General features: G+C 31.6%; 1 protein-coding gene across 3 annotated transcripts; it reads left to right on the plus strand.

Moving 5' to 3' along the window:
• Window positions 1-5645: 5645 nt before the first annotated feature.
• Window positions 5646-20297, plus strand: LOC137813508 (NAD kinase 2, chloroplastic). Of its 3 annotated transcripts, XR_011081438.1 has the most exons (9): window positions 5701-5971; window positions 7338-9305; window positions 10402-10523; window positions 10633-10774; window positions 10901-11125; window positions 11494-11568; window positions 12459-12548; window positions 19512-19613; window positions 19857-20297. XR_011081438.1 is itself a non-coding variant. In XM_068615819.2 (8 exons), the coding sequence occupies exons 1-8, from the start codon at window positions 5759-5761 to the stop codon at window positions 20058-20060; spliced, it is 3051 nt and encodes a 1016-aa protein (XP_068471920.1). In that variant the 5' UTR covers window positions 5646-5758; the 3' UTR covers window positions 20061-20297. The 3 variants fall into 3 exon arrangements, 2 of the variants coding, with proteins under 2 accessions (XP_068471920.1, XP_090156256.1); XM_068615819.2 differs by lacking the exon at window positions 12459-12548 and having other exon boundaries at window positions 5646-5971; XM_090300130.1 differs by lacking the exons at window positions 7338-9305; window positions 12459-12548 and having other exon boundaries at window positions 5682-5971.
• Window positions 20298-25551: the final 5254 nt, after the last annotated feature.

The following is a 25551-nucleotide window of genomic DNA, read 5'->3' on the forward strand; positions in this document are numbered from 1 at the left end:
CTATTGTGTGAAAAGGTTTAATCAACTTGACAATAGTGTTGAAGAGTTGTACGACTAGTTTTCTAAGATGTAGATGGCTTATGGATATGGAGATGGAGAGAAGGATTAAGAAAAAATATTCATTTTTTATTGGTTCTTAGCTTGTTCACTTTGAGTATATTGTGTGGTTATTTAAACTACTCTAATTATTTTTCTTCATTGTTTGCTATAATGTAGTCTTATATCAATGACCAAAATTTCTGTCATAAATGAAAATGCATCCTTCCTTATCCTTATTTGATAATGCCAAAAGGGGAAAAAGGTGGTGTATTATTTTGTTTCAAGTTTTAAGCCTTTTCTTAAGGTATCAAAGTGGTTGTCATCATCAAATAGGGGAACGGGGAATTTTGTTGAAGCTTGAAATTTGATCTAATGCTTTCAACCTATTTGAGTAAAGTGTTTGATGAATGAATACACAATTTTTTTTAATGAAGATACAAAGTGTTTTATGAATAATGAGTTATTTGTGTTATTCTTGTCTTAGGGAGGTGTGTGTAAACTAAAAAATGCTTGATCTTGATAATATATGTTTTCAAATTAGTTTAAAATGGTTTTATTTGTTTTCTAGGATATGTAATTTCAACCAATTAGAATAAATTTTTAGTCAATTTTAATGTTCATAGCTATGTGAAAATGCTTAAACATTTCAATCAATTGAAATGAGATTTAATTGGTTTAGGGTTTAAGGTTTATAGTTCATAACTATTAAAATCTTGAACCCTTCATTAAAAAGCTGCCTCATTCTTTTTCAATCGATTGAAACATGAATCAATAGATTAAACTCAATAAGAAAAGTACATTTAAGTGAGATTTAAGTGATTTCAACTGATTAAATTGTATTTCAATTAATTGAAATAGTTAAATGAATCATTCAATGTTTTACATCAATCGATTAAAATTGTTATCAATTGGTTTATTTTTCTAAACTAATTTCATTGTGGTTAAATACATGAAACCTGATGAATAAAAAAATAATGACAATATTCCGTGTTTTGACATTTTCGTAGTCAAAAAATTCTTTATGAATAATTCAGTTTTGAAAAATGTCTTCAAGATCAAGAGTCAAGCATTGTTGAACCTTACTACATAGTGGAAATCACCTTGGTTTTGTTTATAATATGAGTTGATATCATAATTTTTTAGGTTTCTTAACATCGTGATCAAGGCTTCTTGTGCAGGGGTTTCAGAAGTGGTTGGTGATAATGTAGGATTTAAGATCAAGTGTTTGTATTGTTTTCTTGTTTCTTGCAGAGTGTATGTAAAAAAATTGAATTAGTGAATAAGCTTAATCAATGTGATTGAGCAATTGGATGTAATTTTCTTTAGAAAGTGAATCAATATAAACTTATTCTTAAATATATGGTTTCTTTTATTTGAATATAAAGGAATTGTTATAATATCTTAAATATCTTGTCCACACACCCACACTGTTATGCAAGTTCAAGAGAACATGAACCTTATAAACAATTGGAAAATCAAAGATATGAGCAATGTGTGACTTATTTTGCATGGAGTGGCGAAAATTGTAAGTGCAACTGCAATTTGTACAATTAGTCCTACATCTCCTAAATCATCGATTGTTAAGAGCTCTTCTAGCTATAAATAAAGACATACCCCATTTTGTAAGCTCACCTTTGAATTGAATAAAAATGCTTGCCTTCTTGTTCTTCTTAGGTCTAAAAAATGGGAGTGTTCTCGTAATGGATATTCTCAACCTTCCTTAGAAGAGGAACCTAAATTCGGGAATGTTTGAAAATTTTCTAAGTCTTCCATTACTTCGGAGTCTGCTTTCATCATGCTTTGTGTCATCTTCATTTGAGGGGCAATCTAATGAGATGCATCTTATTGGAGATCTTGATATACTGCATGAGGTTTAGGTTGTGTTTGGGTTAGTATGTGATGCTTGATCTTGATATTTTATGTGCTAAAATTGTTTTGAAAAGATTTCAATAAATTGAAATGAATTTTAACCTGTTGAAATGTTCAGAGCTTTGTTGGGAATACAAGCTTAAACATTTCAATCGATTAAAACAAGGATTTAATTGGTTAAAATCTTGGACCTTTTGTTCATGATTGAATTTGCTCTACTTCATTCAACCGATTGAAATGCAAATCAATCTATTAAAATTACTAAAGGATCATTTTAAGTTATTTCAATCATTGAATTGAAAAATTAATCGAATGATTTTTTTTTCAGAAACTCATTTTACATTGTTTTAATCCATTAAAACATATTTCAACTAGTGGATTTTATCAATTCAAAAAAATTGGTTTCTATTTTTTTATATTTATAAGAGAACTCGAAATAGCTTTTTCAAATATTGTTTGTACACATTTGAACCTCTTATTTGAAAAATAAAAGATCTTTCTTGGAGCTCTCTTTCAAATTTTTCTATAGATCAAGATTCAAGTGTTGCTTCTCACTTTTGTTATGAATAACCTAACATTGCTTCTAGAGGGATTTAATCTTTTTACTTCATTGTCGATTTTATTCTAGTTTTGTTTCTCTAATTTTGTTATTTGTTTCTTGAGTAGGGTTGTCAAGATGGTTTTCTTGTGATAGGGTTTCACAAGAGGTTGTAAGAAATGTTGTAGTATTCAAGATCTTGTGTTGCGTATTTTTTTTTTCTTGTAGGGTGCTTGTAAAAACTTAAAATTAATAGATTAACTTAATTAGGGCGATTAAACAGTTGGATGGAACTCTCTTATGAGGTTGAACCAGTAACTCTTGCTATTATTCTCTTTCATTTATCTCTTACAACTCATCCAAATTGAATTCATATTGCATGGTTATAGAAGATTAAAGAACATTGAAAATATAACATCTTGAAGCTAAAATTGGATTTTTTTTTAAATTATTCATTGATTCAAAGTTAATTATCTATTTGAAAAAGTTTCTAAATTCTGTGAAATTAAATTCACCTCTTTCTTGAAGTTAGACTATTTTTTTCAACAATTAAATGGTTATTGTATTTAGTCAATAGGCTTTATGTTTTCGGTTATATAGTTACTTATGTTGTAGCTAATATGTACATGCTTTAGTCTAAGTAAAGCTAATTGAGTTGGACCATATGTGCTTGTATAATTCGTATTGATCATCTTTATACTTTTCTTTTTCTTGTTTGACATATGTGATTTGTAAACTTTATATAATCATTGAATTTTATTCTTATATGTGTTCACCAAGAACAAGTTTATAATTATATTATTTTTTTCTCATCATATTGTATTTGGATCTTTCCTTGCGCGTTTCTATTTTACATTCACTAAACCACCCAATGCTCTTTACATGTTTCTATGAGTTACTTTATTAGATACCCAACACCTCTTATGAAGTATCATCCTTCAGTTGTTGAGTAACCTTTTAACCTGAAAGTATTTCTACCCTTAAAGCAAGATCAAGGTTACAAATTCCAATGAGATAATGAAATTTTTTTAACAACTGTTAAATGGATTTCTGTTGTTAGATTGAAAGAAAACACACAAACATACAACAACATTAGACGTTGTAAGGTAAAGATGTGAACCAATCATTTGGTGATAGATTTTGTTGTCCAGTTTCCTTGACTTATTGTCTAGTCTTAGGGAAGTAGTGATTATATAAAGGTCTTCTTTTCTTTATCATCATCAAACTTGAACTTTTTGAGAAGTTCCTTAACATACTTAGTTTGGTAAATGTAGACATCATTCATTATTTATTTGATTTGAAGTCTCAAGAAGAACTTTAGTTCATTCATCATACTCATCTTAAACTTTTTCTGTATGACCTTAGGAAATTTCTCCTAAAGAGATTCATTAGTAGCACCAAAGATTATGTCATCAACATAAATTTGTATAATAAGAAAGTCAAACTTGAAGTCCTTGCAAAACATAATATATCAAATTTCCCTCTTTTAAAACCATTTTCTTAGAGAAAATATCTTAACTTTTCATAGCACGCCCTTGAAGCTTGTTTTAAACCATATAAAGTTTTGTTCAATTTAAAAACAAGGAAATGTTGTAGTCTCAAGTCCAAGAGTTTTTTCTACATAAACTTCTTCCTTTATCATCATTGAGGAACACACTCTTAATGTTTATTTGATAAACTTCATATCACTATGAGTAGTAGATGATAATAAGATGTGTATGTTCTCAAGTCTTGTGACATGTGCATAAGTCTTTTGTGTAGTTTGTGAATTTCTTATCTGAGTACCCTATAATCACTAGTACAACTTTTTCCTTATAACATTACCTTGTTTAAAGAGCTTGTTGTGGAACTTCCTTCAATTCCTTTCTTGCGTTTTAGTAGCTCCACCAAGTTCCAAATGTTTTTTTTTTTAACTTATTAGTCTTCTTGAATAACTTGAATGCATTATTGATTGTATAACATTTCATAAATTGGACTCTAAAAGATAGGAATACAAAATTCCCTTAAAACATAGTCTAGTTTTTACTTTCTCATTGGATCATTGATGATGACTTAAATATAAGGTCTAGTACACTATAAAGGCATTAGATTGTCATTAAATTGATGTTTTGACAATAATAAATACAATTAAGCATTAAAGTAATTATTTTAAATTCTTGCTTATAGTGTGGTGTCTAGTTTATGTATGTGAGATACTAGATTATCCAAAGACAAATAACTTATCTAATGATTTTTATATACAAAACTAAACCTATCTAAACATATATGATGAGATGCAATCAAAATTAAGTTAATGCCTAATACATTGATCTTCTACGTAAAGAGTCTAATGATTTAGTAAGGAGTATATATGTTAACATAGAAGAATTGATTAAAATAATCAAGAAAGGCTACAAACATAAACAATTAATTTGATAATAAAAAAACTATAAATTGTATATGTGATACATCCTGCAGGTTTTTTCTGCATTTATACAACTTAAATTAAGAAAAGAAATACAACTTTCATAAAGAATGCAAAAATAAGTGAGCAAAGACAAATTTCTTTATAATGATTTTTAGGAGAGAAAAATATTTCTTTATAGTGATTTTTAGGAGAGAAAATATAAAAAAATAAATCCAACTTGCCATAAATTAAAATTAGTTTATATACAAGTCAAAAATAATTTTTTTTAAAAATACATAGAATTGTTTTTACATATTAATTATATAAATTAATTTTAATTTATAAATTTTTTTATTTTTTGTCTCATAAATTATCATAAAGAATTTAGTCAAACATATTCTAAATTGTTTGTAAACGTGTGGGCTAAATGTAAACCATTAAAACTACAAAGCTAAACTTATTTATCTTTTAAATGTACAAATTAAAATCAAATAATTAAACTATAAAAAAATCAATCCAAAGTAAAGAAAATAGAGTTAGTTCTACAATTTCTTTATATATATAATAGAACAAGAGTGAGATAAAGTAGATTTGCCCAATGACCTGGGCCAATGAAATCTGAGAAAGCAAAATGGATAATAATGAGAAAAAAAATAAAGAAAAATACGTAAAACCCATATAATAAACATCAAGATTCTAACACAAAACAGCAAATGTCCGTAGACCGTAGACCGTACATATTATTTTTATCTTCCGCCATTTTCCAGCCACAATTTTTTCATTTTCTTTCTCATTATCTCTTTTCCCAGATGCAAATATCTATACAAAAATAATAATAATAAAAATAAGCAACATTTTTATTTATACTTTAATTATTATAAAAATATATATAATATTCTTGGTTTGCAAGATCGTGGCAAACTCAGATGGTAGCATGCATCGACATGGCATTCTCGACGGACATAGCCACTGCTCTGTCACCTTCGTATCACTGTTTCTTTAAGCCTCCTCCGTCGTTCTTAGGCCTGGGCTTGGGCCTGGAGTTTCAGAGGAAGGGAAGAAGGCGCCGTAGACACTTCAACTTGGTCATCAGCGCCCAATTTTCCAACAACTCCTTCAGTTTCGGTCTAGACTCTCCGGTTCGTATCTGTTTCTCTTTTTGCAACTTTTTTTTTTTCTTTTTTCAGCTTATGATACACTAGTTTCAGCTTTTCTTTTTTGCTTTTTTTAAGTTGATTTACTCCAATTAGCAATTTTGACGCGAGTACTTAAATTTGATAATGGTTATAAAAAATTAATTGAAATAATGGTGAGAATGGAAAGGTTCTTTTGAAATTAATTTAATATAGTTTTTAATTTTTTATTAGTTGTGCTTGGTAGAAACAATATTTTGTCAGACAATTTATTTTTTATGTGGATTAAGAAGCTCGGTGGCTCACATTTTATTGTAAAATATTGTGTTTGATGTGACAGTGTTATATTAGCCGAGAAATCGATCTGGATTGTATTACCCTGTTTTGAAATGTATGTTATGGGAAATGGAATTTTTTGGTGTTGTTTTCAAGAACTTCAATTTTGATGAGAGAACATTACTTGAAACAGTTAGGGAACTGCATCTGAGTTTAGTTCTTTAAATCAGTGTTCGTGTGTATAAGTAGCTTAGATATGGAGCCCATTTTTACTTTGATGTTGGTTCACATGCAGTAAAGAGTGTGTTTGTGTTAATTTTAATGGAATTTTTAATTTTGAAATTTGTTAAGGAATTGGTTTTGAAAGAATCGATTTGCTTTTCGAAATGATTCTTTTAAAAGTGAGTTTAGGGGAGGGAGAGGAAATGGAAGGAAGAGAGAGATTTTGATTAGATATCCTGTTTATGTTAATACACTGCAAATGTTTTAAATCATCTCTCTTGTAAATTGTCCAGTAGATTTTGCTCCCCTCCCCCCTTGCTGAAAATTGAATCAAACAAGAAAGTTATAAAATTCCTCCTCCCTTTCTCTCCCTTCCGTTTCCCTCTAACCAAATACGATGTACAAGAATTTATTCTGTTCCGATAGTAAAGTACTATAGCTTTAGAAGTGTAAAATATAAGTGTTTTTGTAGGTTTCATACATAAAATCAATTCTTCTCAACTGAAAATTAAAATTTTTACTTCTCTGAAAATCAACACTACTTGCAGAATTGATTTTGTACCCAAAATCTAAAACTAAATTATGTACCCCAATGTGAAAAAACTCCTCGCTTTGTACACGTATAGGAGGGTCATTGTACACTGCCTTACCCAAAATCTAAAACGAACTCTTCAATTTACTATTGAGGTCCATTTTTTTTTTAATTTTGAATGTGTGCTTTAGCATATTGTTGTTAGTGTCTGTCATCTTGTTCTTCTTTGTTTTTCTTTTGTTTAATATTTCAGCTTACGTGCATTAATGATTTAAGTCCTTTTATTCATGTCATGGACTGACATCCATCTTTCAAATTTGTTTTTGATTCTTTTCTTTATAGAATTTAAATTCCTTCCAATCCAATGATACACCACGGCTATCTTGGATGGGTCCAGTTCCAGGTGATATTGCTGAAGTCGAGGCGTTTTGTAGGATCTTTAGGAATTCAGAAAGGCTTTATTCTGCATTAATGGATGCATTATGTAACCCATTGACTGGTGAGTGTAGTGTTTCATATGAGGTTCCATCAGATGAGAAACCTCAACTAGAAGATAAAATAGTTTCTGTCCTTGGATGCATGGTATCCCTTGTGAACAAAGGAAGGGAGGATATTCTTTCTGGAAGATCCTCAATTATGAATTCCTTTCGTGCTGCAGATGTTAGCACAACAGAGGATAAGCTCCCCCCACTTGCCCTTTTTAGGAGTGAGATGAAAAGGTGTTCTGAAAGCTTGCATGTAGCTCTCGAGAACTTTTTAATACTTGATGATGATCGAAGCTTAAATGTATGGAGGACACTTCAAAGACTGAAGAATGTCTGCTATGATTCTGGTTTTCCTCGTGGAGAGGGTTTTCCTTGTCACTCACTATTTTCAAATTGGAATCCTGTATGTTTATCTGCTTCTAAAGAGGACATGGATACCAAAGAGACAGAAGCAGTCTTTTGGACTGGTGGTCAGGTAACAGAAGAAGGCCTGAAGTGGTTACTGGATAAAGGATATAAAACCATTATAGATCTCAGAGCAGAGACTGTAAAAGATAATTTCTATCAAGCGGCTTTAGATGATGCTATTTCATCTGGAAGAATTGAATTGGTAAAAATCCCAGTGGAAGCTAGGACTGCACCTACAATGGAACAGGTTGTGAGGTTTGCATCTTATGTTTCAAATTGCAGCAAAAGGCCTATCTATCTTCACAGCAAGGAAGGAGTTTTAAGAACATCTGCTATGGTCTCCCGATGGAGGCAGTACATGTCTCGTTCTTCATCGCAGATTGTTTCTAATCCACCAGTTACACCCTATGACATGTTATCACGTTATACAAATGAATCTGCTAAACTTCAGGATTCTTCAGTGACTGCAGAGAGAACCTCCCTGGAAAAGGATTTCAATTCATTGCCTGAGAATTTGAACTCAGCACATAGTTCTGTTGGAACATTTGACAGAAGTACCTCTCAAAAGAAGTATAACGGTAAAGCACAAGGTACTACAGTCTTGAGTGAAGTTTCGACTGATAACAGGAAATTATCAGAAGCCACTTCTGCTAATGCGGAAGGATCTTTTCCAAGTGACTTCAGCAAAATTAACCCTTTAAAATCTCAATTTCCTCCTTGTGATATCTTTTCCAAAAGAGAGATGTCAAAATTTTTGGGAAGCCGAAAGATCTCACCACCCTCTTATGTCAATTATAAGAGTAGAAGGTTGGAATGCTCTCTGCAACCAGGGAACATGAATATCACAAGACTACAGGGAGGTGTGGGTGTCAGCAGTAGTGATAATCCCATACCTAAAATAGTAGGTCCAGAAAGTTCAAATCGATCAGCCCATGTTGACTATCCATCTAGAGAGTCCCAGATTACAGTTGATGGCAATTGGAAGTTAGTGAAGGGGAGTACTTCTAGTTCTGTTAGGGCAACAGTAAATGGATTTAGTAAACATGAATACATGACTAATGGCAATGGTTCCAACATTGTGAAGAATAATTTTGATGATGTCACAGCTAACTCTCAAAGGCTTGAAGATCATATGGTTAAAGATAGGTTAGCCTTAAATGATGATGACTTGGGATCCATTGAAGGAGATATGTGTGCTTCTTCAACAGGAGTTGTAAGAGTGCAATCAAGAAAGAAGGCTGAGATGTTCCTGGTTCGAACAGATGGATTTTCTTGTACCAGAGAAAAAGTGACTGAATCTTCTTTGGCTTTCACTCATCCTAGCACCCAGCAGCAGATGCTTATGTGGAAGTCTACGCCGAAGAATGTATTATTGTTAAAAAAACTTGGGGATGAACTAATGGAAGAAGCAAAAATGGTAAGGATTTTCTTTGACTCCAAAAGCATGTAAGTGGTTCAAAGAAATGGTCTTCATATTGGAGTGTTTAGAAACAATATTTTTGCAAAAGGATTTAGCATTGAACATGACGATCATTGGCATTGTTTTCTATCTTCTATGTCTGAAGTTCTATTGTATCTTTTATAAACAATATATGCTCATCTCGACCATTAATCTAAAGAACCATAGTTGTCGGATTGTGGCTGTGCTTAGCTTTTTAGCAAGAGGTTTGGGCTTGGTCGGTCTCATCGTGTAGTAAATATTGATTTAAGATAGCGATGAAACATATCTACAGAAACAAGCCTAGCTTGAGATTCCTCCTTTGCTTGACTATTTAATAGTTCCCGTAATAAAATATAGAAAAATGTTTTATAATTGTAGATTATATTGTTTTAGTATTTTATATATAATTTTATATCGTTACATAAATACTTTTCAAATTATTTTGCAATTTTATAATTATGAAACAGATTTTATGATTTTTTGTACTGGTTTTCATTAAAAGTTTGTGTTGTATGAGATTTCATTTAAGATTTGGACTCGTTTAAGATTGAGTTCTTTTATATGTGCTCATTATAATAACCGATTGTTTATGATTGACAGATTTTTATTGTTTATTAATCATTCAAGCATAAAATATTTTGAATTCCTTGATAATGATTAAAAATAATTGTAAAATCCAAAGCTATAACATTTTGTTTGTCCCTTTCTTGCATTAAATTTTGAAGGATTTTTCAAATACGGAAATTGGATAGATGAAGAATATCGGTAAATTAAAAGTGTTGCTTTCACAACATTTTAGATGTAAAATATAGAATATGGGATACTGATATTTTTTCAATAATAAAGAATGGACCAAAAAGAATATTAATTCTACTTCCTTGTCTAATAAAGACTTGGAGGAATTTAGCAATAAAATATGTTAGGGAACATGAGACTGGAGTAGTTTTGAGCTTTGAATAGTATAAAAGCATTTTGTCTGTTTTTAATTCAAATGTTAATTGAGAGTATTTATTATGAACTTCTGTCAATTTCACTTCATACATTCTCAACAGTTTTTATTTATAATATGCAGGTTGCTTCTTTTCTTAATCGCCAAGAGAAAATGAATGTTCTTGTGGAACCTGATGTGCATGACGTATTTGCTAGAATTCCTGGCTTTGGATTTGTTCAGACCTTCTACAGTCAAGATACCAGGTGCTGGCATTTGTAAATTTATATGAATAGCTTCAGACAGTTTTTTCTGTTCCTAAAGAAGTGTTGCTTTCATTCTTTTTGTTTAACATATAAAGTGTGCTTGATTCAGTGATCTACATGAACAAGTAGATTTTGTGGCATGCTTGGGTGGAGATGGCGTTATACTGCATGCATCAAATCTATTCAGAGAAGCGGTTCCCCCTATTGTGTCATTTAACCTAGGCTCCCTTGGTTTTCTAACTTCTCATTATGTAAGCTTTCAAAATTTATAATTTATTTTACTGCAAAATAATATATATACATACATATATATATATATGTGTGTGTGTACCTATATTTCCATTTTTTGACTTCTGTACTGCTCTGTCTGTCTGCAGTTTGAGGATTACAAGCAAGACTTACGACAAGTCATTCATGGAAATAATACACGAGATGGTGTGTATATTACTCTCAGAATGCGTCTCCGATGTGAAATTTTCCGTAAAGGTAAAGCAATACCAGGGAAAGTATTTGACATCCTCAATGAGGCTGTTGTTGATCGGGGCTCCAATCCATACCTTTCAAAGATTGAATGCTATGAACATGATCGTCTAATAACCAAAGTGAGTTTTATTCTGTCTAATATATAATATGCCTTCTCAATATCTATTCATTTTTTTTATATTTTTTTAAACTCTAGGAAAAAGGGAAAAATTTAGCTAAAACCAGCAGCACGGATGCTTTGTGTATATTGAGAAGAAATCAACATAATAAATAGAGGAGATTTGATATCCTTTAGTGACAAAGATATGATACATGAATAAATAAAAAGATTCCTAATAATATTTATATAATCATATAGGATCAATTCTTTATTTCTATAGTTATAACATATTCTATGATGAGAATAGTAAATATTTGAAATTTCACATCTCAACACTTTTATTAAGCAGTGGCATACCTTTTGTATGATGAGTGTCATGTATTTCAGGTACAAGGTGATGGAGTCATCGTGGCCACCCCAACAGGAAGTACTGCCTATTCTACTGCTGCTGGAGGTTCCATGGTAAGCTTGTGAGAGTTTTACACTTTAACTCAAAATGGAATTATTGGATATGTTGATTTGATATTCTTGCTTTTGACCTAAGCCTCCCTGCGATGCTTTCTCTGCACGAGTGCTAGACTTTGAATATTGCTTTGTGTGTTCCATTTTTTACATCATTGCATTATAGGTGGAAACTTAGAAGATAGGCTAAATTACAATTTTCATCCCATTTAATTTCTTATTCGCGATCTTGGTCTGCAGATTTTACAAAACCTACAAATTTTGTCTAATTTTCAATTTCACGTACATTTATTGTTTTTATTTTTTATATTTTAATTAATTACGTGAAATGTTAAGCTAGGTTCTATTGAACCAAAAACAAAATGTGCAAATTTGAGGGTTAGATGGAAATAGCAGATTTTTTAAAATGTGGAGAGTAAAGTGCAGAAAAAAAAATAAGTTACCAAAATCAGGGATTTGGAGTTTAAAGGGGTCTAAAATTACAATTTAACTTCAAAGATAACTGCATGATATTCTTTATAATGTAACAAGGCTGTAGTAAAATTGTTTGAGTTTAATTTCTCTTTTTCCTATTTTGCAAATGTTGGTAGGTAGACAGAATGAGTCGCCGCATACAATATCTAAACATTGTTATGTGTATTTTATTTTCTTTAAAAATAAATTTGGTGAAATAAATACATAAACAGTGTTTTTCTTTTATTCCTTGCTTCCATAAAAATAAGGTTCAATGTGATGCCATCAGCACTTCATTTACCTTAGTACTTTCATTTACCTTATCCCCTAAAGATAATACACTTTAATTTACACTTCAATTGTAGGTTATCGCACATGTAAACTAAAAATACTGAATACATGTGGTAAGAATAAATCACTCCTTTGATGTCATGCAGTAAACACTTCTTTCTCTTCAAGACAATGGATGAAGAATTATTGGCAAAGTTTGGATTAGTACAGAAACTAATATGAAGAAATCAGCAAAGGCAAGAAAAAATAAAGAATAAAACTACAAGAAGCTCAATAACTTTCTTCTCTGCCTTTTTCATTCACGGTGTCAGTCTTAAAAGGACCAAACTTACAAAAAATGAGTACATGTTTCACACCTGTTAATTATTCTAACAGAAAATACTTAGCATAGACAACTCATAACAGCTCATGGTAGGTCAAATGTGGTCTTTAAGCCATGTGGGTTTGTTAATCTTTCTGATGGGCCTGTGATGAATTTGTATAAATATCCTCCTTTTTGCAAATGGACTTTGTTTGTGATGTGGATGTTGGTGTGGTTTGGGCTTTGTTAGTGTTGGGGAGGTAGGTAATACGGATGGGGCTTTTTTATTGGGTTGGGACAATGGGATGTGTTCATGGTACGAGGGTGATCTGTTTACACTGGAATTTGGGGTAGCGGAATTTGGGCCTTGGGATTAATGGGTTTATGCTAGGATTTGGGTTAAATGAAGTTGGGCGTCGAGCTTAAGTGGTTGGATTGCTTGGTGTGGAAAATGTAGTTGATACGTGTGGGAAAGGAAGAGTCATTGTGCTTGGAGAGTTGAAACTAGTTGGTTTATTAAGTATCATGTCAAGGTGATGGGCTTGAGGTGATTGGTGAAGGATGGTAGGTGGCATCTAAATGTTGTTTGATGGGTGGGAAGGGACAATGCATGTAGTGGAGATAAGGGTAAGGTGTTAATGTTTTTGGGAGTAGTATTGGGTTGAGAAAATGGTACAACCATTGTATGGTTTTAGAAGAAGTGTGTTTGAGCTTGCTTTTCAGATTCTACAGGAAAGCGAGAAGGTAAAAAAAACGCGAAAAATGTTTTAACTGTAACTGAGAGGATTGTTTAGGGAGAGCAAATTTGGGTCTATGTTTGGTAAGAGGGTGGGGGTTAGTGGATTGGTCTGGTGGGTTAAGAAAGGTGGCCAGTGGTTGTTGGATGATGGTTGGTGGCAATGGTCCATTTTAGGGACAAAGGAGGGAGATATGAAAAACTGGATGTATAGGTCTGAGGGGGTAGATCTAGTTTATACACTACATCTCCTATGTGGCAAAGCACTAAAAAGGGGTCATAGAACACGTGCAAGAGCTTGTTGTATTGATGGTGGTGGCAAAGGGAACTTTGTCGGTGGGGGTGGATGCAAAGGAGAACCATGTCTACAGGGTGAAACTAGTGATGACGATGAATCTTGTTGGTGGTGACGACCATGCATTGACATGTGCATTCAAGGGTTCCCTTGAGCTGTTGGAGTATTTGTGCATGTTCTTGAAGCATTGTGTTTAAGGACAAAATGGTAGAAATATTGGTGACATAATCTACTATTGATGGTGGATGGTGGCCAAAGAGAGTGTGGAATGGGGAGGTGTTGATAAAGGAATGAAAGGATGAATTGTGCCAAAATTTTATGAGGTGTAAGAACTTGTACTGCATGTGGGGATTGTTGCCAACAAAACATTTAAGGTACATCTCTATGCTTCTATTGATTGTCCATCAGTTTGGAGGGGGTATGTTGTATTGAATTTTAATTTTGTGCCTAGTAGTTTAAACAGTTCCTTCCAAAACTGATTGAGGAAAAAGGGGATTTTTGTTGAAGACGGTGGTCTTTAGAAGTCCATGTAAGTTGCCAATCTCAATGGAAAAACAAGTTGTGGATTGTGAAGAAGGCCGGTAAGGCTATGGAATGAGTAAATTTGAAAAGAAGATTATAGACCACCTATACAACCGTATGGTCAAAAGAAGAATGTAAATGAGTATTGGAATGAAATGTTAAGTCATCCGAACTTCTTATGGGACAAAGGAGTGTAGTAATCCAATTTTTTTCTTAATTTGTTTATTCTATTTTCATGTGAGGCTCTTTTGGATTAAGACTTTGTAGTCTTTACATGCCAGGCTAGTGGAATGACATAATGAGTTTGGCATGGTGGCTTTGATGCCAAAGTGGTCAATGGTGGTTGCTAAATGATATTTTTCTAAAACATGGTTGTGTATGTGTGGAAGTCAGGGGAGGAAAATCCCTTGTTGATGATAAATGAGACTTTTGCGAAAGGAATATGACGAATTTGGCGGTGAGGTTAGTTGATTTATCATTTATTTTCCTTCTATTGTTTTGTAAAAGTCCTTAAGGTTGTTGATAATTGTATGAGGGAGGAGATGAACATCAATGTAGGTTAAGGTGTCGGTGGTCATGAGAGGGAATCCATATCTCTATTAGACATCTTGGTCTACAATAGATGTCAAAGTAGAAATCAAGGACCTTAGTTGCCCATCGTTGTTCTGGGGGGTATGGAAAGCACTAGAAAGTAGATTTTTAAGACATTGTTGGTCAATTATAATTTGGAAATGAACCCCTATCAAATATTGATATCATTTCTTAAGTGAATTTTGTAATAGCAAACATCTCATGGACGTATACCGAGGGAGCCTGCATGCAAGGACATGATTTCTTGCTAAAGAAAGCAATTGGGTCTCCCTTCTATGATAGAACCACGCTTATAGCAATAGGAGAAGCATCAGTTTCAACAAAAGATGCTAAAGAAAAATCTGGGAGCATGAGGATAGAAGCAACAATAAGAATAGTTTTCATTGTTGTTGTAAAAGTTTTATTTGCTATGTCTAGCCATATAAACTTTTGTAATTTTAGTAAATCTGCAAGGGGAGAGGTGAGAGTGGCGTAACCATGAATAAACTTTCAATAAAACCCTATAAGGCCCAAAAACCCTAGTCAAAGAATTGGGTTGTGGCCAATCTTTGATTCCTTGAATTTGTCGGGTCAGGGCCAATGGTTCGTTGGACTATAACATGGCCCAAATGTCATCGAGGAGACACCAAACTCGCATTTTGACTGTTTAACATAAAATTTGTGCTCTTGTAGCAACAATATCATCATAAACCATTAAGACGAACTTGCATAGGTGTGCTCTCTGTACGTCATTCATAGCTGCTTGGAAGTTTGTGCTCTTGTAATAATTGTAATATTAGCAATAATATCATCAAAAACCATTAAGACAAACTTGCATAGGTGTGCTCTTAGTATGTCATTCATAGCTGCTTGGAAAGTAGACTGAGCATTAGATAAGTCTAAAGGCATAGCTAAAACTTCAGTATCCATCAAAAGTGTTAAAGTTTGTTTTGTGGTAATCTTCCTAAATGTTTTGATTTGATGATCTTAGAAAGTAGATTTTAAATCTAACTCAACCTCATAAAATCAGCTTGTAAGGTAAAGTTTTCACCCGCTTATATACTATAATTTTGTCATATCTTGAGACAATGAGGGATCTTCAACCCCCTGCCCCCACACGTCTAGGACTAGACATCTAAAGCATGAGACTAGATATTTGTGAGTGGTTTGATAACGGCCCAATAGAAGGTGACATGATAGGCCTAACAAATCTTGTTAAGAGAAGTTTTTATGTCATCTTAGTAAGTGGACTTTAAGATTAACTTCACAAAACTAGCTTGTAACTTGAGGTTTGCCCCCACTTATACACTATAACTTCATTAAATCTCCAGTTGGTGCAAGATCTCTAATAGATGATAACTAGAACGAAGGTCTAGTTTAGTAAACAACTTAGCAAGAATGAATTCATCAAACAATTCTTCTATTGTGGGAATAGGAAAGTGGCCCTTAACTATTATAGCATTGAGAGTCTTATAATCAACACAAAAACGCCTAGAGCCATCTTTTTTTTGGTATCATTGGAGAGGAAAAGAGGCTTGTGGTTGGTTGGATAATACTCTCTTTTAATGTATTGGTGACCAGGGATGTCATTGTTTGTTTATGGGCTTATGGATAGTGGTAGGGCTTAATGTTGACTAGAGCATATTAGGTAACAGGGGAATATGGGTGGTTGTGGGGAAAATTTGGTGTAGGCCTCAAGGTGTGGAAAAAACATGTTGAAATTCCTTAATAAGGGTATTCATAACGAGGTCAAGAGTGGGAAGGGGCTAAGGGAAAACTTTTTCATTTTCAAGGAGGTGATAAGTAAGCAAGTGGAGAAAGGCAATAATGTCAGTGTGTATGAACTGAAAGATTGGTAGAATGAAGTAAGTATTGGAGTTGCCTTCTTGCATGGAAGCTTGGAGGAAGAAGTATACAAGGAGATTCCACCTGGTTATGGTAATGTTAATGAAGAAAATAAGGTGTGCAGACTTAAGAAGGCCATGTATGGTCTTAAATAATCACCTCGTGCATGGTTTGGAAGGTTTACTCAAGCTATGGTATCTTTAGGGTATCGACAAAGCCAAGGTGACCATACTCTGTTTATAAAACATTCTTAGAATGGTAAACTCACTCTACTTTTGGTTTATGTAGATGATATGATTATTACAGGTGATGATGAGATTGAAAAACAAAATTTGAAACAGAGACTAGCCGCTCAATTTGAGATGAAGGATCTTAGGAAGCTGAAGTACTTCCTTGGGATAGAGGTTGCTTACTCGGACATCTTTATTTCTCAAAGGAAATACATCCTTGATCTTCTCAAAAAGACTGGTAAGTTGGGTTGTAAGACCACTGGAGTGCCAATAGAGAAAAATCATAGGATTGGGAATGATGAGGAAAACCCAAAAGTAGAGAAGACACAATATCAAAGACTTGTGGGAAAACTCATTTATCTATCACACACTAGGCCAGACATAGCCTATGCAATTAGTGTGGTTAGCCAATTTATGCATGATCCAAGGGAAAGACACTCGCAGGCAGTAGATAGAATTCTTCAATACTTAAAAGCCTCTCCAGGAAAAGGATTGTTATTCAAAAAGGGGGAAAACTTATCCATGAAAGTATATACTGATGCTAACTATGTAGGATCGATTGTTGATAGGGGATCCACCACAGGCTACTGCATGTTCTTGGGTGGAAATCTGGTGACATGGAGGAGCAAGAAGCAAAATGTAGTTGCAAGATCAAGTGCACAGGCAGAATTTAGAGCCATGGCTCAAGGGGTGTGTGAACTCTTATGGATGAAGATCATACTTGATGACCTAAAAATAAAATATGAAGCTCCTATGGGCTTGGCGTGTGATAATAAGTCCACTATTAGTATTGCACACAATCCGGTTCAACATGATCGAACAAAGCACGTAGAGATAGATCAACACTTTATTAAAGAGAAGTTGGATCATGGTCTTATAGCCACTTTCAAGACTCCAATTGGCGGATATGTTTACTAAGGGACTTCCCACAAAACAATTTGAAGATCTTACTTGCAAGTTGGGAATGATAGATATACATTCACCAACTTGAGGGGGAGTGTTGCATAATCAGAAGAATTATGTTATAATTAAGTGCAGATTTCATTCTATATTTATTAGGACAAATTTGTTAGTGATTTGATTTGTACAGCTTTAAAACACCCATTATTTCTGGCTTTCATTACCTATTATTTTTTTCCTTAATTAGGTTGTAAAACAATCTATAATTAGAGACTGTAATCACATTTGTAAAATATCTCATAAATATATTTCATCTATTTCTTTCAACTGGAGTGGTGGAGGAAGACTCAAAAAGAGTAATAGGAGAGTTGTTATAGATGGAGAGCATAGAGGTAGAAAATCAGTTGTCATTGGGCCTAAGGATCGTACCAATCCATGCCTAAAACAACAACATCCCCTTCAATGGGGATAAGGTAAAATGGTATGGTAAATGAGTGAGATTGGATGGAGAGGGTGACTTGGGGGTAGCAAGATGACCATTGAATGCACTCTCCATTGCCAACCATAACAGAGAATGGGGTGGTGTGGATTGCGCATAGGTGTAAGTGGGATGGGATGTCGACTTGGGTATTAGCATATTGCGGGAGTTACCCGTGTCTACCAAAATGGTTACGTGTAGATGTGTAATTTGACCTTGAAATCTGAAAGGTGTTGCAAGAGGGTGTGCCAATGATAGCTTGGAAGGATAAATGGACATGTAGAGGGTCATCTGGTTCAGTGGTGATAAGGTTGTTGGGTGGAGGTTGTGTTCAGTTGTGGAATGGACTCATCTCCCAACAAGAGGAGGAAACAACGGTATGTACACTTATGACCAGGGTAGAATTCTTTTTCATCACTATGTAACAAAGGAAAGCTGCCCTACATTGTTGGAGTTGGGTTGTGGTAAGTTTTGTTTTTAAGTATGGGAGAAATGGGACAAGTTGTGGATTGGAATTGGTTGGGACGGGCTGGTGGTAGGAGGTTTTGTCACGGTTGTAGGAGGGATGGAAAATGGCGTGAGGATTTGGGTTTAGAGTCTTGGATTTTGAACTCCACTAACTTAGCGAGGCCAAGTGCTTGAGAGATAGATGTTGGTTGTGGTATTGCAATTTCCCTGCATATCTCGAGAACGAAGCTGGAAATAAAACAGTTAAGGATCACTTCTGATGTAAAACCCGATGACCCTATTGCATAAAGGAGAACCCTGTTGCAAGGATCAGCAGTGAATAACGTTTGCAGATTGACTAATTTGTCCAGGATAATCTGGAGGGTCTCTTCCATGTCTTTGTTTGGTTTGGGAGGCGTGGAGGTAGGCCAATGAAAGCACGGTACAAAAAACTCAACAAAGGAAGGGAAAAGTAAAGAATAAAACTAAAACAATCCTAATAACTTTCTTCTCTGCCTTTTTCATTCATGGTGTTGGTCTTAAAAGGACCAAAATTACAAGAAAACAGTACTGGTGTGATCCCTGTTAATTAATCTAACGGAAGATATTCTTAGCAGAGACAACTCATGGTATGTCAAATTTAGTCTTTAAGCCATGTGGGTTCCTGTGATGAGTTTGTATAGTGGGAGGCCCACTATCAGAAACATAGAAGTCATCTTGTATGCTTTTGTCATAGAACTTCTCAAATGTGGCATATGTACATCTTCTAATGGCATGGTGTCCCCGTGTCAGTACAATATATGGACTTGCTATAGTTATACTGTCATAATTGTTTTCCTTGATGTTTTAATCTAATCTTAGAAGAATACTTGCAGGTCCATCCAAATGTTCCTTGCATACTATTCACTCCAATCTGTCCACATTCACTCTCCTTTAGGCCAGTTATACTTCCAGATTCTGCACAATTAGAATTAAAGGTGAAGTTAATCTTCCTCTCCCTCCTAACATAATCATATTGGATATTGTTATTTCATGGCTTATGATGCGTCTCCAATGTCAAATGTTTTCCCTTTTTGAGCTAAGCTTTGTTGCATCACCGGCTTGTGTTAAAAAGAACAGGATACATGATGAATAGACTTACGCGTTCATTTGTGTTTAATAATTTAAGGTTAAGTAAAAGGATTTGAGTTGCATACTGAAATAGGGTTCATTCATAACAGATTCCGGAAGATGCAAGAAGTAATGCTTGGGTTTCATTTGATGGGAAGAGAAGGCAGCAACTCTCGAGAGGTGATTCTGTCAGAATATCTATGAGTCAACATCCCCTTCCAACTGTTAACAAGTTTGACCAAACGGGTGATTGGTTCCATAGCTTGATTCGGTGCCTAAATTGGAATGAGAGGCTTGATCAAAAGGCTCTGTGATGCGTGTGAAAGTGAAGAACTATACATTACCCTTATGAGGAAAACTCGTATAACTACTGTACAGCTTGTACATTGAGATTACGTAGATATATAGCAGATACCCCCACTTTATTACATTGGCTACCATTGTGAAGATAGGGTTTGCCAATGGTTTTTCAACACGTTATAATGGCAAGATGCTGTTGTATATACATCTTATTAGTAAAAAATTTATCATTGTTTGCTAGGCTTCTTTAAGATATGAATTCTAATTGACCTGCAACTATATTTTCATGCCACAATTTTGGAAGTGCAATTCTTTCACAAGACTCGACTATAAATTTTACTCAAGAGTCTTTTGCTTGCAAGGATTTTTAAATTTATTAGGGGGATTTGTTTGACAGTATGATTTTGTATTCTCAGGAATAATATTTCGTGGAATATTACATTTTAGGAATGATATTCTCGAAAACATGTTTTGTAGTATTTAATAATTTTATTAAAAAGGTTGAAATTAATTTCATTTAAAAATGATAAAAGAAAGATAAAAGAATGTAGTGGGAATAGGTATTGAAGTCAATAACTTCTCATTTTTGTGGGAATACGTGAACTCAGCCTCCTTCTCTTTAGAATAAAAATAAGGGATTTCTTCCGGCACCTCCATGCTTTCTTCATGCACTCTATAGAAACGTGAAATGATAGTTTTGTCCATTTCTTATTTTTTTTCCATTAACACCCCTCTTTCCTTTCTTCTCGATTCTAAAATTCATTTCTTCAATGGATGTCGTGACTAACATACAAGTCGTGACGAGCTTCAGAGGGAGAGATGGTGGTCGAAGCCATCAACGATGTGTGGTCACGAAAGAAAAAATGAACAAAGGAACAAGTAAGAGGAGAAAAAATGAACAAAGGAACGAGTAAGAGGAAATAAAAAAAGTAAAAGGAAATAAAAAACTTTTTGAACTCTAAAGTTCGGAATACAATTTTGTATTCTCAATTTTAAAGTTCTGAATGTATTTTTTGGGTTCGAAAATACATTCCAAATTCTAGAATTTTATATTTACATTGTTGAGAATTAATGGGAACAGTCACGCGTCTGTGTATTCGTATTTATTTATTTTTTGTTAAGCACATGTATTTACATTTTTTATTTTTTTTTAATGTATATCTATATTTTATTATTATTATTATGTATTCAATATTTTATTTCTACCATTATTGTGTATTCTCATTTTTTATTTTTGTTATTAATGTTATTATTATTATGTATTCACATTATTTCTGTGGATTTGTCTATTCATCAAGTTCAATTTTTCAATATGTATGGTCTTTAACCATAAATAATGATATTTCTTTAGAGTTTGACTACTTGATTGACTCACTTACTTTTATTATGTAAATATTAACTACTACGGTTGGCATTCTCGTTCTTATTCATAGTGATAATTATATATCTCGTGATCGAGGATATTTGAGATTTTCTGCTTGTATGACTCTTTTTATTTTTATCATTATCATATATGTATAATTCATCAAAATTTTATGTGCTTTTATATTTTTTAGATATCAAATTGTATATCTGTATTTTTTTAGTTTATCATTATCATATGTGTATTTCTATTTATTAAAATGAACTATAAATTCATATGGTAATATTTTAATTCATTGTTAACCTATGTGTATTTGTATTTTTTAAATATTAACATGCGTTTTCGTATTTTTTTATTTTTATCATTATTGTATATCCGTATTTTTAATTTATATCACTACCTCTATGATTCTTTATTTGACCAAATAGACTTTTTGAATGTTTAATGGAGAAATATCAAGCATATTTAGAACTCATCTCTGGAGACTTGTTTTTTTTTATCTTATCTTTTTTTTTAATATTCTATATTCTTCTATTTTGGAGTTTTTTTTTTCTTTTTCTACAGCCAATGAGCCTGAACCTAGTTGGGCTCTTTTTATTTTATTCCTATGAATATTGAAGAGTAATTCTTCAAATTCAACCAATTCCATAATTTTTCTTTTTTCCTAAATAACAATTATAAATGATTTTTTTACCATAAAAAATAAAAGTTTTCAATACAACTTATTTTTATCATTTTTTTAATTTTATTCCGAATTTATTTTTTTAATGTATTTTTTTAATGAAATGATGACCTAATAGTATAAGAAAAATGAATGCAAATGAGTTGTTTACTTTAGTTAATTAACAGTAGAATTGATTATTAAAAGATTAAAGAAAGATAAAGAAGATTAAGAATTGGTATCTTTGAGGATTAATGATATAAACCAATCACCAAATATTTAAGCTCCATATCTAGGTTTTCAATAACCAACTCAACAACTATATCACTCTTCTTTTATGCATTATCCCATCAAACTTCACAACAAAATGTTCAGCTTTCAATAAAAAACAATATTTTTTTAAATAAAAATTTGCACATATGATATGATTTCATTTATACCTATTTGAATATTTTAAAAACTTTTTATCAGATGCAACAACAATTTTACTCTCTAAATTAAGCTATTTAAATAAACCTAAATTAGTGTGATTTTTTTTTCACATATACAATTATATGTTTATTTTTATTACATTGGATGTTAGTTGAAATGTTTTAGAATGAAATTTTATTTTTAAAATTTGAAATTTTTAAGAAGTATTAATCTATTAAAATATTGTTCTCACATATATTTCTCATATTTTTAATGATTTTTTAATTTTATATCTTTTTTTTTTTACTTTTATATTGTGATATCGTAAAATTATCTTAATTAATATTAGATAAATTACTTGATTGAATTTTCTATTATTTTGTTCAAATTTTTTATAAGTAGCATTGACAATCAAATGCAATTTGGGGTGTACCTTAATATGAAAAATTAGTTAACATAATTGAGATAAACTATAATGGTAAATTTTTTATTACTTTCTTCAAATGTGTGCGGGATAATACAAATACTTCTAAAAGATTATGAAATATGACCTAGGATTTAGATTAGTAAACACACTGATGATAATGATGATGACAAATCAAACATTTAGACTACAAAAGCTCAAATGGTTTATACCAAGTAGATGAATTAGATAAAAATTAGACTCTTCATCTAAAGCCACAAACTTATATGACATGGATGAAGATAATAATGTTACTTTTCATGAATGTTAATAATTTTGAACAACAAAAATTGGAAACTTTATTTTTAGATGGAAAATAGAATATATCAATAATAAGATCTCATTTTTAATTGAGAATATGTGTTTTTATATTTTTTAGATATCAAATTGTATATCTGTATTTTTTAGTTTATCATTATCATATGTGTATTTGTATTTATTAAAATGAACTAAAAATTCATATGGTAATATTTTAATTCATTGTTAACCTATGTATATTTGTATTTTTTAAATATTAACATGTGTTTTCGCATTTTATTTTATTTTTATCATTATTGTATATCCGTATTTTTAATTTTTATCACTACCTCTCTGATTCTTTATTTGACCAATTAGACTTTTTGAATGTTTAATGGAGAGATATCAAGCATATTTAGAATTCTTCTTTAAAAACTTATTTTTTTTATCTTATCCTTTTTTTTCATTATTCTATATTATTCTATTTTGGAGTTTTTTTTCCCTTTTTTTACAACCAATGAGTCCGAACCTAGTCGGGCTCTTTTTATTTTATTCCTATAAATATTGAAGAGTAATTCTTGAAATTCAACCAATTTCATAATTTTTCCTTTTTTCTTCTTGTGAAATAACAAGTATAAATGGTTTTTTTACCATAAAAAATAAAAGTTTTCAATACAACTTGTTTTTATCATTTTTTAAATTTTATTCCGAATTTATTTTTTTAATGTATTTTTTTAGTGAAATGATGACCTAATAGTATAAGAAAAATGAATGCAAGTGAGTTGTTTATTTTAGTTAATTAACAGTAGAATTGATTATTAAAAGATTAAAGAAAGATAAAGAAGATTAAGAATTGGTATCTTTGAGGATTAATGATATAAACCAATCACCAAATATTTAAGCTCCATATCTAGGTTTTCAATAACCAACTCAACAACTATATCACTATTTTTTTATGCATTATCCCATCAAACTTCACAACAAAATGTTCAGTTTTCAATAAAAAATAATATTTTTTTTAAAATAAAAAATGGCACATATGATATGATTTCATTTATACCTATTTGAATATTTTAAAAACTTTTTATCAGATGCAACAAGAATTTTACACTCTAAAGGAAGCTATTTAAATAAACCTAAATTAGTGTGATTTTTTTTTTCACATATACAATTATATGTTTATTTTATTTTTATATCGTTTTAGAATGAAATTTTATTTTTAAAATTTGAAATTTTTAAGAAGTATTAATCTATTAAAATATTATTTTCACATATATTTCTCATATTTTTAATGATTTTTTAATTTTATATTTTTTTTTTACTTTTATATTGTGATATCGTAAAATTATCTTAATTAATATTAGATAAATTACTTGATTGAATTTTCTATTATTTTGTTCAAATGTTTTGTAAGTAGCATTGACAATCAAATGCAATTTGGGGTGTACCTTAATATGAAAAATTAGTTGACATAATCGAGATAAACTATAATGGTAAATTTTCTATTACTTTGTTCAAATGTGTGCGGGATAATACAATTACTTCTAAAAGATCATGAAAGATGACCTAGGATTTAGATAGTAAACACATTGATGATAATGATGATGACAAATCAAACATTCAGACTACAAAAGCTCAAATTGTTTATACCAAATGGATTAGATAAAAATTAGACTCTTCATCTAAAGTCACAAACTTGTATGACATGGATGAAGATAATAATGTTACTTTTCATGAATGTTAATAATTTTGAACAACAAAATTTGGAAACTTTATTTTTAGATGGAAAATAGAATATATCAATAATAAGATCCCATTTTTAATTGAGAATATGTGCTTTTATATTTTTTAGATATCAAATTGTATATCTGTATTTTTTAGTTTATCATTATCATATATTTGTATTTATTAAAATGAACTAAAAATTCATATGGTAATATTTTAATTCATTGTTAACCTATATGTATTTGTATTTTTTAAATATTAACATGTGTTTTCGTATTTTTTTATTTTTATCATTATTGTATATCCGTATTTTTTATTTTTATCACAACCTCTCTGATTCTTTATTTGACCAAATAGACTTTTTGAATGTTTAATGGAGAAATATCAAGCATATTTAGAACTCCTATGTTGAGACTTGTTTTTTTTTATCTTATTTTTTTTTTCATTATTCTATATTCTTCTATTTTGGAGTTTTTTTTTTCTTTATCTACAGCCATGACCCCGAACCTAGTCAGGCTCTTTTTATTTTATTCCTATGAATATTGAAGAGTAATTATTGAAATTCAACCAATTCCATAATTTTTTCTTTTTTCTTCTTGTGAAATGACAAGTATAAATGATTTTTTTACCATAAAAAATAAAAGT

Source organism: Phaseolus vulgaris, chromosome 1, assembly GCF_051622355.1.
Source record: "Phaseolus vulgaris cultivar YP4 chromosome 1, ASM5162235v1, whole genome shotgun sequence".
Classification (NCBI taxonomy): domain Eukaryota; kingdom Viridiplantae; phylum Streptophyta; class Magnoliopsida; order Fabales; family Fabaceae; genus Phaseolus; species Phaseolus vulgaris.